The following is a 12,175-nucleotide window of genomic DNA, read 5'->3' on the forward strand; positions in this document are numbered from 1 at the left end:
ATCTGGAATAGAGTGTAAGACTATTGTGAATTGTTAGCTATAAGCCTTTTAGTACTGCAGCTCACTTGCCTTTTTTCAAATGTATACAATGGCACTTCTTCCACAACCGCAGCCAGGTGAGCATCCACATCTCTTTTCCCCTCTCTGTTTTTCCCAATAAAACCCAACGTTGTACCTCTCATAACCCGACACTTACCGTCTTCTTATTTTTTTTTTCTTTTCGTTTTGGATACTTCATTTTCCTATTTAACTCATTATTCCTCTGTGTACGAGGAATAATAAGTTAAAAAACTCCCGCACTTACAGTCCACTTAACATCCACAGCCACACAGGGAATTCCTACAGTGACGTCACATCGCCTCTCATCATTTCATCGCTAGCACCACAAATCCCCAAGTGATCTCAATCACCCCCGCTCCGTCTAGCTAGGAAACCCCCCATTCTTGTGCATGGTCCATCGAAGCCGTTCACTGAGAGTACCATCGATTAAGGTAATCCCCGTCTGCATTGTCTAACATACTTAGTTGTGTGTCATCGGTTCGGTAAGTGAAACCACTTAAATTCTCTAAGAAGGCAGCATACATTACATACACACTTGTAAAGGGCAGAGTAAAACCAAAAAAAAAAAAAAAAAAAAGATAGTTCTACACGGAAAATGTATAAAAGTGCAAAATACATTATGAATGTGAAAACCGCATGTAAAGACCAAAAAACGCATTTTTAAATGCGGTGTAATATATGGGAAATCCCTTAAAAAAAGAGATAAAATTTGTTATTCCATGCAAACTATCAGCTCGTCTCAATTCCTTTTTCAAAAGTGTGTATGTAAATGCCTTTATCTATATAACAAAAAAAAGATAGAATCGTCAATTGTGAGAGGAAAGTGCTAAAAGTGCAAAGAAGTGTTGTTGCTGTCTGTCCTCATGTGTTGGACACCGTAAAAAGTGCTGAAAACAAGGTTATTTAAAAACATATTTCTGTACACATCTCTGAAAATTGCATAAAATTCATGTTATTTTGTTCATTGGCAGAAATCCCGTTAAAGTCAAATGAAAGTCGTTTAAAAGTCTACATAACGGGTTAAGATCACAAGAAAAAAAGTACATAATTTCAACCAAAAACATAAGAATTTTAATACATAGTCGGTTCTATATACAACACAAAGTTCAACGATCGTTTCGTACGGTGTATAAAAGAACGGAGATTAATGTTAACTCTCTCATTACATTGGTATTGAAGAAGAGAGTAAATAACTAGATTTCAACTGGAAGGGCCAAAGCCAAAAGCGAATGAAGGAAGAGCAAAAAAGCAAAAAAGAAGAAGCACTCAGGCAGACAGACACACACTTGCAAGAAGAAGAATTTAGTTACATTTGAATAGATTTGAAGTTAAGTGATGAGTGCAATCGGAAGGCAATATTTAAAACAATTGTGAAAGAACGAAAGGTGCAAAAGTTAAAAAGAAAAATGTGCTTTAATTTACGTTCACTATTTGTAAAGCATGCAAAAGGTCATAAAATTTAAAAGGAAAAAAAAAGGAAAATTGTTGAAATAAAAAAGGAAAATTGTTTGAAAAAAAAGACAAGTGAAATTAGAAGAAAAGCAAAAAAAAAAAAAAAAAAAACCAATCACTCTGTTGAACATACATACATAGTTAAAAGCAGACAGCACTAGACAAGTTAAAAAAAAAAAAAAAAAAAAAATATTGTAAAATAAGTGTTTAAAATTACCGCAACAACAGGTAAAGTTTAAAATTTAATAACATTCACAAACTGGGCCCTAAAAATCAATGAAAACAAAAGGAAAAAATATTGCACATGTGGCTTATTAACTAAATGTAAATTTATTGCACCGTTTAATTTATTGCACTTCATAAAGAGGGAAAAAGAATTAACCCGCATTCTCATACATTAAGGTGGGTGATTATGTAAATTTCGGTGAGTGGCAGTTTAACAAAGAGAAAAAAAAATTCCAGTTTTTACAGAATATTGCACTAATAGAATATTGCACGTTGTTATAGAATATTGCACAGTGTTCATAAAATATTGCACATTTGTATAAATTATTGCAAGACCTAATAAAATATTGCAGTTTTCGTAAAATATTGCACATATCCCAATCATTACCCGCTCACATACGCAACTAAATCTATAAAAATTCATCTGTCCAACACTTTTGTTGGCGATTGTGTTAAAGTCATTGCACAGATCAAGATTACTACGCCATTTCGATATTATTTCATGCTTCGCAATTGTTAATCCCCGCTTATACACGCTTAATACATTGCATAGAAATCCAAATAGGCAATTGATTCAGTTAAAATTATTTACTATTTAAAATTCACATCGTCAAAAGATCATTTCAACATCCCAAGCGTTTACCCGCTCTTACATACGCTTGAGTCATTCAATAAACACATAAAGATTTAAAATATTTAAAACTAAAAATATTGCACAATAACACATATCATTTTTCATTGGCCAAAGCTGACCCACTTTCATGTACGCTAGTTAATGCATACCATTAAACATATAAATATTTCCCCCTTGTGGGTTTGGTATTTTGGTAATATTGCACACGTTGATATCACGACAATAGTTGATATTTATGTATTGAACTAAGCTAAAAATATTAAAATATTGCACTAATTTGAAACACTAAATCTAAATCACAGCACTATAGTTTTATTGCACATCTCCCTCACATTTTTATATGTAGTACATTATTGCACGATTCTATCTCCATTTATTTTCTAATTATAATCATCATCGATAAACGTAAACAAAGAGAGAAAAAAAAAGAGAACCCATCAAAGCAATTGGGTTACAAGAATAAGAAAAAGTAAAATCAAACTGAAAACATAAAGCGTAAATAAACAAGAAGGGCGAGGGACTAACTCGTCGCTTTGTACAAAAAAAAAAAAAAAAAAAAACATACGCGCCAATTCTCCGCTCAGTCTATCATTTATACGTATGAGTGTATGTATATTTATGTCCAAGGGGTATCGTCTGTGCTGCTTACTCCCTACACATTGACTCTGCCGCTGCTTGACAGGCAGAGCCCACGCGTTCGGCCACCTGGTACACACACGTACATACATAACAATTAATCAAGTTTGTTTTGCTCCCATTGGAAGTGGTTATATGAAGATCAAAACAAACCACCAAATACGCGGTGTTGCCAGATTAGCGCTTTGGTAACTGGTTGTGGGATTTGGTTTTTTTCTGGGAAATTTGTCTCGCTTATGCGAATTGACGGAAAACCAACCCGTCTATAAAAGGAAAAGAAAAGTTTGGGGATAGAACAAGAATTTCCATTACCGCCAGCAGACATACACTGGGAAAAATTTTTTGAGAATTTACTATTTACTATACCATTACCAGCATATGTAATTTGAATTGAGGGACAGGGAATTATTTTCGTACTAACAGAATCAATACATATACTAACTAACCCATTTCATTGCAAACCATATACACATTGTTTATCTGAATTTCAGCCTTTATGTGAACTTGTTTAACAAGTTGAAGATTTTTATGAATTAATCAGAGATATTTGAAGAAATTTCTGGAGTAACAAAGACGTATGTGTTTTTTGCGGTTTTACAACATTCATTTTCACATATGGTCAAGAAATCAACTCCAAAAAATTTCAACAAATGTCATTTGACTATCTTGTGAATTACTAAATACCCTAATTGCTCACAGTAAAGTTCAAGAAATTCTCTTTATGCGCTCCTCCTCTACAGTAGAGGTTGTTCCTTTTTAATTAGAGTGCGATTCGAGTAGAGGTTTATCTCTCTATTGAACTACATTTCATGAATTTGGTACAATTCCTCTGACTTGAATTTGCGGACACCACTTGTCCTTACTATTATGCCCATCTCAAGAATTTCAGTCCCTCACCTTTAGTAGTATGAATTATTTGGGTTAACTCTAAGATCTTGCCTTTGGTACTCTCGCTTTAAGTCTAAGACTACTCTTTAGACGCCCGCTAAGATTCTGATTTTTAATCTATATTTGGCATTTAATGCGGGAACCGCTTCTTTAATTATTCAGAATCTTATCACCTCTTACCGGCGGAACAATTTGGTTATTCATCGGAGCTTTACGCTTGCACTCAATTCAATCGCAAATCAAAATTGTCTCGATCTCCCTGGGTTTCCAAAGGCAAACAGATTTTCTTACGACATTCTACCAAATAATTCTTCTGCATTACTTTCTCAGACAGGAGTTGAAAGCTCTTTCCACTTCGCTTACCTACTCTATTTCTCATTGTTCACTTTATTTTACGGATTCAGTACAAAATGAGCTTAGAGAACGCGACCGCAGACATGGCTTCCCAGTCTTCAGGATCCAATCCTTTATCAGATCCCGCTTCCGCAATTAAGAGGTCTTTGAATCATGACAAGTTTCTATTTGACTGCGACCACTTGATCAACTTTTGTACTCAATTTGAACAGAGCGACATTCAGGATCAGACTGATTCTGTTTTGGAGGTGAAATTGGAAGACCTCGAGAATCGGTGGCAACGACTTCAAGCTACCTATGAAGGTCTCATGCTAGCTCCAAGAAATGTCAACACCAAGGACTTTAGGGAGAACGCTAGAATTAATTTCAACGCCAGCTCTGAAGCCTATTACACGGCAAGGTCCCAAATCCTAGATATTCTAAGAATATCAGGCGGAAATGCTCGCCAAAACGCGAGGCACAGCCTTATTCCGGCTTACCTTCCCCAGCCTTCGGTTAACCACTCGTCTCAAGATGTAGCTGACAGTTACATCAAGGTCCCTCCGTGTGATACGGAAATTTTTAAAGGAGGTTACGAAGAATGGCCGTCTTTCCGTGACATGTTCACGGCGGTCTACGTCAACCATCCGAAATTAACAAGAGCTCAGAAATTGTATCATCTGCGGAACAAGACTAGGGGTGCGGCCGGCGCCATAGTCAAAAGATACACGCTTTGCGATGAGAACTTTGAGCTCGCTTGGAGTGCTCTAAAGGCTCGCTATGAGAACAAGCGAGTCTTAGTGGACAACCAATTGAAGATTCTCTTCAACATTCCGTCAGCTTCTGTGGAGAACAGTGAGGCAATTCACAAAATTCAAGCCACCGTGAATGATTGTCTGTGCACTCTCAAGACTCTGGACGTCAATGTAGAAAGCTGGGACCCCATATTGTTATATTTGGTTTCGACCAAATTGCCAGATGAAACGCTGGCTCTGTGGGAACAATCCCTCAGATCTCATCGCGATCTTCCTACCTGGAACCAGCTCGATGAATTTCTCATCAACAGGTACGAAATTGTGGAACGGCTCTCGAGCATAAAGGCCACAAAGACCAGAAGTTCGCTCCCGTCTCAAAGCAGTGGTAAGATCCAAACTTATCACTCGCAAGAAAAGCTAAGCTCTTCTTGCCCCCTTTGCAGTTCCGACCACACAATAAGGAGTTGTGGACAGTTTCGGAAATACACTGCACAACAACGCATAGATTTTGCATACAAGCACAAATTGTGCATAAATTGTCTCTCCTCATCTCATCTCAAGACAAATTGCAAGAGTGTAAACACTTGTATTATTTGTCATAAGCCACACCACACTCTGCTTCATCTAAGAAGTAAGCCAGAAGAGAAAACTGAAGATCATGTAACCCATTCTGGTCACGAGGATGACAAGGGTCAAATTAAGTCCTCTGGCATGAATTCAAAAAGCACATCTCACAATGAGACTCCCTCAACTTCAGCCGCAAGGCGATCCTCGCATGTTCAGGCAAATTTTTCGGCCAACAACGACATGATTTTGTTACGAACAGTTCTAGTTCGTGTTGAACATCAAGGGGAGTTGTTTACGCTAAGAGCTCTTATTGATCCCGGTTCTCAACGAACCTTTATAACACAAAGAATTCAGAGGCGCTTGCAAATTCCCACCTCTAAAGCGCACTTTGAGATTTCTGGAATTGGCGAACAGACTCAAACATCGAATAAAGAATGCCAACTAGTCATTGTTGCGGAGAAATACGATGTCCGCTTTTCAGTCTCAGCAATAGTATTGCCTAAAATGACAAAATGGCTTCCTTCCGTCTCGTTCGAAATCTCAAATCCCTCAGAGTTGGAGGAGCTAGATCTGGCCGATCCAAATTTCAACAAATCCGCTCAAATTGACCTGATTCTAGGCAATGATTCGGAACGATTCATAAACATTGAAGGAATCAGAAAAAATATATGTGGCGATACCTCAGCATACAATACAGTTTTTGGCTGGGTATTGAGCGGTCCAATGCAAACTGAAAGAATTTTCTCATTCTCCACGAACGTGGTTGAATCCGAAGATGTAAGGATCAGCAAACTTCTGAGGAAATTCTGGGAGCAAGAAGAGGTACCCATGGCTCCCCCTCTTTGTGAAGAGGATCAGTTTTGCGAAGAGTTTTACTCTAAAACTACCTCCAGATCCCCGGACGGTAAATACGTCGTGAGACTGCCTTTCAAAGCAGAATTCTCCGACTCCCTTTCTCTTGGCTCGTCTCGCTTTCTGGCTCTAGCTCAGTATAATCGGATGGAGACAAAGCTCTCTAATGATCCCGAGCTAAAAACCGAGTACAACTCGGTTTTAAACGAGTACATTTCTCTTGATCATGCTCAGGAGACCTCGTCTCAGGAAATCCACTGCGATGGACGATACAATTCCTTTTATCTCCCACACCACGCAGTCGTCCGTCCAGAACACAAGTCCACAAAGGTGAGAGTTGTGTTCAACGCATCTCGTAAGAGCAAATCTGGTTATTCGCTTAATGATGTGCTCCACACTGGACCTACACTGCAAACCGATTTGACATCTGTGATCCTCAATTGGCGCAGATACCGATATGTGTTCTGTGGCGACATTCAAAAGATGTATAGGCAAATATGGCTACATCCGATCGACAGAGCATATCAGCGCATTCTTTTCAGGCCGGATCCAAAGGGACCGGTAAAGGATTTTGAGCTAAAAACGGTTACCTTTGGTCTGAATTGCGCACCGTTTTTGGCTATTCGCACACTCTTGCAACTTGCATCTGACTCTGAGAACGAATTTCCCAATGTCGCGAAAGCATTAAGGAAAGAGACATATGTCGATGACATTTTGTCCGGCGGCTTCTCTATAGAGGACACCATTCGAGCGCAAGAGGACTTGATATCAGTCCTTAAGCAGGCGGGCTTTCCTCTCGTCAAGTTGACTGCGAACGACCCACATTTGCTTGCACATCTCCCACAGGAGAGTCTGTATGACTCTGATTTCCTACGCTTCGATGAGTCAAGCACTACTAGGACACTGGGTATCAAGTGGAACGCACTAACTGATTCGTTCAGTTATACCCTCGGCTCTATATCAACAGACCAGCCCATGAGCAAACGCAGAGTCCTCTCTGCCGTCGCGCAATTATTTGATCCTGCGGGATGGGTGACCCCTGTAGTGATAAGATCAAAGATACTGATGCAGCAACTTTGGCTGGAAGGACTGGATTGGGATGACGAACTCGGCCCAGAGACCCTGCTGAAGTGGAATGCTCTAGTGACTGACTTGAATCACATAGGAGAAATTTCCATACCCAGATGGCTACAGTATCATCCCTCTGATACAGTAGAGATTCACGGGTTCTCTGACGCGTCTCAGGCAGCAATGTGCGCATGTGTGTACATTCGGTGTCAAACTTCCAAATCGGTTGTCTTCTCAAATTTGCTCGTCGCAAAGAGTAAAGTAGCCCCACTGAAGCCTGTATGCCTGCCACGTCTAGAGCTCAACGGAGCCTACCTTCTCGCAAAGCTTGTCAATTTTGTACTATGCACTGTCGATCTAGACATTAGTGGCATAACTCTTTGGACGGACTCATCCATTGTCCTTGGCTGGTTAACAAAACCACCATGGACATGGGAAACATACGTGGCAAATCGAACGTCCAAGATTCATGACTTTCTTCCAGGGGGAACATGGCGACACGTCCCTACTCATGACAATCCAGCCGACCTCGGCACAAGAGGTTGTAGGCCGCAGGACCTCACCTGTAACTCATTGTGGTTTCATGGCCCAAATTGGCTGACGAACCCACCGTCAGAATGGCCCAACAGGAACCCTTTGGTCTCCCCGGAGATAGGAAAGCGCCTAGATATCCAGGTTATGCACGAGACAGTAGAGGATTCAGACATCTTGCTCAGATTCTCTTCGTACCCCCGAGCATTGAGGGTGGTCTCCTACGTGTTCAGATTCTATTATAATTGCCTTGCTAAATCTAGAGGTACCACGAGAAACTCCTCTCCAATTCTTACCCAGGATGAGGTTATACACACGAAATTCCGCCTAATAATGTTAGCCCAGATGAAATGGTACCCAGATGAATACAAGCAAGTTAGTAGGTCTGAAGAATTGTCCAACAAAACCTCACTGCAATGTTTGAACCCCTTCCTAGATCGGGACAAGGTCCTACGTGTTAATGGTCGACTCGCAGCTAGTTCTTTACCCTACAACGAAAGGTTTCCCATCATACTTCCAGGGAACTCTCGGCTTTGCCACCTCTATTTGCTCCATTTGCATGAATTTCTCGCCCACGGTGAGTGCATCCTAATGTGTCGCATGATTCAGACAGAATTTTACATCTCACGTCTCAAGCCGAGAGTGAAGAACGTCATTCATAAGTGCAAAACTTGCATCATTTTTAGGAAGAAACCTTGCGTCCAAATAATGGCTCCGCTCCCTCCGGACAGATGCACTATAACACCACCATTTCACGTGACCGGTATAGATTTTGCAGGACCCTTTGAAATTAGGAGTTCATCCCTGCGCCGATCCCCTCTCTTAAAAGGCTATGTGAGCATCTTCGTGTGCTTCGCCACCAAGGCCGTACATTTGGAGCCATGTTCCGAGCTTTCCACGGCGGCATTTGAGGCCGCATTTTGTCGATTCGTTGGGAGGCGAGGCCTACCTCGGAAGGTAGTATCTGACAATGGCAGAAATTTCGTAGGTGCTAGTCGAAAGATGCTGAGGGAATTTAGGAGTTTTATTCAGACTGCGGCAAGCGACATTGCTGAGAGGTACTCCACACAGGGCTTTGAGTGGCAGTTTATACCCCCTCATGCTCCACATATGGGTGGGCTTTGGGAATCAGCCGTAAAATGTTTCAAACACCATTTCAGGAGAGTGGCTGGCGCTCATTTATTTACATTCGAACAATTTGCGACATTACTTGCTCGGATTGAAGGAGTTCTAAACTCTCGCCCTATCTCTGCCGTCTCTGAGGATCCAAATGACCTCACGGCGTTAACTCCAGGACACTTTTTAAAAGGCGCTCCGATAATGTCATTTCCAGAGCCCTTAGCTGAAGATATCTCCTTGGTAAACAGGTGGCTGAAATTGAAGGCAATCCATCACCAGTTTGCTATTAGATGGAAAGAGGAATATCTGAAAGCACTGCAGAAACGATACAAGTGGAAGACCACATCTCCAGATATAGAAGTTGGTGATCTAGTAGTCGTAATGGACGATCTACTACCACCTAGCGACTGGCGACTAGGAAGAGTGACTAAGACTCACAGCGGTTCCGATAAGAGGACTAGAATTGCGGATGTAAGAATTGCATCAGGAGTCATTACTCGACCAATTGTTAAATTATGCCACTTACCTTTGCTCAATCAACCCCAATGAAAATCCTAGCCTAATACTATATCGATGCATCATTTTGCATAGGGGCATACTAACCCCTTTTATCACTCATCTCATTGTATCTCGTTCTCATATGATCTGTGTCACTTGTTGCTTGCATTGCCAAATTATTAACCTCTGTTAACTTTCAGATCTACAATGCGTGTCCAAGACGTCTACAAGTGCATGGTGTGCCAAAACCGCCACGCCCTCAGGTACTGCCCATCTTTTATTTTGATGACTGTCGAAGATAGAAGGACGGCAGTTAGACAACACAAGTATTGTCGAAATTGCCTTGCCAAAAGCCACACCGTGGAAGATTGCCAGTCGACGGAGACGTGTAGGAAATGTGGGTTCCAGCACCACACCATGCTGCACCCACGAAAACTAGCACCAAAGCCGAAAAGCTCCAAGGCAGCCACCAGAACGCCCATGGCACAGCCTCGGCGACAAGAGCCAAAAAAAACCAACAATGGCCAATCCACATCCGCTCAGGCCCAACGAGACCAACCAGCCAAATCACGACTAGGCCGACGTCAAAATACAGCTGCCGCCCGCCAACAACAGCCACACCCCAAAAGACACAACGGGCCCCAGAACCACCGAAACAACAAACAGGCAAACCAACGCAACACTCAACAAAGAATCAACCGAAAGCCAAAGCGCAAACCCCAGCGAAAACCCACCAAGAAACCACAACACCAACCAACAAACCAACCACCAACTCTCCAACCTAATTATTTGATTTTGTCTGAAGCGATCAAGTCGCTGGCAACCGTCTTGTGTGCAACTCCCTCAAACTTTGCGTGAACGCAAGGCCGGCGCCATGGACAAATTTGAATTTGTCCCTTTAAATTTAAGAATATAAGGTAGAATAAGTGCCATGAATTTTAATTGAATTGTGAATTATTATTATGAATTGTATAGCGTATAAGATATCCCCCTTTTTTGCCATCCGTACTAATCTGGAATAGAGTGTAAGACTATTGTGAATTGTTAGCTATAAGCCTTTTAGTACTGCAGCTCACTTGCCTTTTTTCAAATGTATACAATGGCACTTCTTCCACAACCGCAGCCAGGTGAGCATCCACATCTCTTTTCCCCTCTCTGTTTTTCCCAATAAAACCCAACGTTGTACCTCTCATAACCCGACACTTACCGTCTTCTTATTTTTTTTTTCTTTTCGTTTTGGATACTTCATTTTCCTATTTAACTCATTATTCCTCTGTGTACGAGGAATAATAAGTTAAAAAACTCCCGCACTTACAGTCCACTTAACATCCACAGCCACACAGGGAATTCCTACAGTGACGTCACATCGCCTCTCATCATTTCATCGCTAGCACCACAAATCCCCAAGTGATCTCAATCACCCCCGCTCCGTCTAGCTAGGAAACCCCCCATTCTTGTGCACATGATGAAATGTCAAAGCATACTGAGCATCTTTCTCTTTGACACCATGTCTGAAATCCCACGTGATCTGTCAAATACTAATGCATGAAAATCCTAACCTCAAAAAAATCACCCTTTAGTTTTGACTGGTTGGCATATGACATTACCAATTCATGTCAAATAGACTTGCGCTGGAAACTTTTTTAGCGTTTTAAATCCAGGACTAAAATAAAACACAGCAAGTATATAGGGTTTGGAATGTGAAGGATATAGAGATTATATCGGAATCGTTTAACATATGGTCACACTTAAGACCACAAATTCATTCCTTATTTATTGAATGAAGCCCCAAACAACAAGATAATTATCTTATAGTTACTGTACAGACGAACATTATATGGGAGCCATATCTAACTCTGAACCGATTTCGACCAAACTTCTTAGGTATTGTGGTAGTCGTCGCAGTGGCTCCAGAAGTGAAAATTGTGCGATATGCATATGTATATGGCAGCTATATCTAAATTTAAACCGGTTTCTATGAAATTCACCAGTAATATTACGAGAATCCTTTATTATAAGAGAATCCTTTCTGCCAAAATCGACGGCATGAGTTAAAAAATAAGCACTTTATTGCAATATTTCTCAAAATCGCACGAACATACATATGGGAGCTATTTCTAAATCTGAACCGATTTCTATGAAATTCACCAGTCATATCGAGAGTCAAAACAAAATCCTGCCTGTCAAATTTCGATTAAATTAGTTAACAATGACACATTATTGCAATATTGGTCCAAATTAGGGGAAACATATAAAGGTTGATTTTTTATTTTTTTTTTTTAGCAGCACTGACTTAAACAGCTCACCCTCGTTGCGTGTTTTGTCTCAATGTCAAACATCTTCAGTTTGGTCTATAACTTAACCATGAATCGTTTTACAAAGCAAAAACGCTTGCAAATTATTGAATTTTATTATCAAAATGCATGCTCTGTTAAGAAAGTTGATCGGGCACATCATCCATTTTACGATGAAGCTCATTTTTGGCTCAATGTTTAAGTAATTAGGCAAAGTTGTCGATTTTAGAGTCACGATCGGCCAGAAGCATTGCAAGAGCTAC

The 12,175-nt window shown here is 40.7% G+C and overlaps 1 protein-coding gene across 4 annotated transcripts; it reads left to right on the forward strand.

Moving 5' to 3' along the window:
- The first annotated feature begins 257 nt into the window (after positions 1 to 257).
- LOC131997798 (uncharacterized) lies at positions 258 to 10,701 on the forward strand. Of its 4 annotated transcripts, none has more exons than XM_059369435.1 (2): positions 258 to 1,740; positions 9,819 to 10,701. In XM_059369435.1, the coding sequence occupies exon 2, from the start codon at positions 9,826 to 9,828 to the stop codon at positions 10,474 to 10,476; it is 651 nt and encodes a 216-aa protein (XP_059225418.1). In that variant the 5' UTR covers positions 258 to 1,740; positions 9,819 to 9,825; the 3' UTR covers positions 10,477 to 10,701. The 4 variants fall into 4 exon arrangements, with proteins under 4 accessions (XP_059225418.1, XP_059225419.1, XP_059225420.1 ...); XM_059369436.1 differs by lacking the exon at positions 258 to 1,740 and adding an exon at positions 1,747 to 1,936; XM_059369437.1 differs by lacking the exon at positions 258 to 1,740 and adding an exon at positions 1,747 to 1,914.
- The last annotated feature ends 1,474 nt before the right edge of the window (positions 10,702 to 12,175 follow it).

The sequence above is a fragment of the Stomoxys calcitrans genome, chromosome 5 (genome assembly GCF_963082655.1).
Source record: "Stomoxys calcitrans chromosome 5, idStoCalc2.1, whole genome shotgun sequence".
Lineage (NCBI taxonomy): Eukaryota > Metazoa > Arthropoda > Insecta > Diptera > Muscidae > Stomoxys > Stomoxys calcitrans.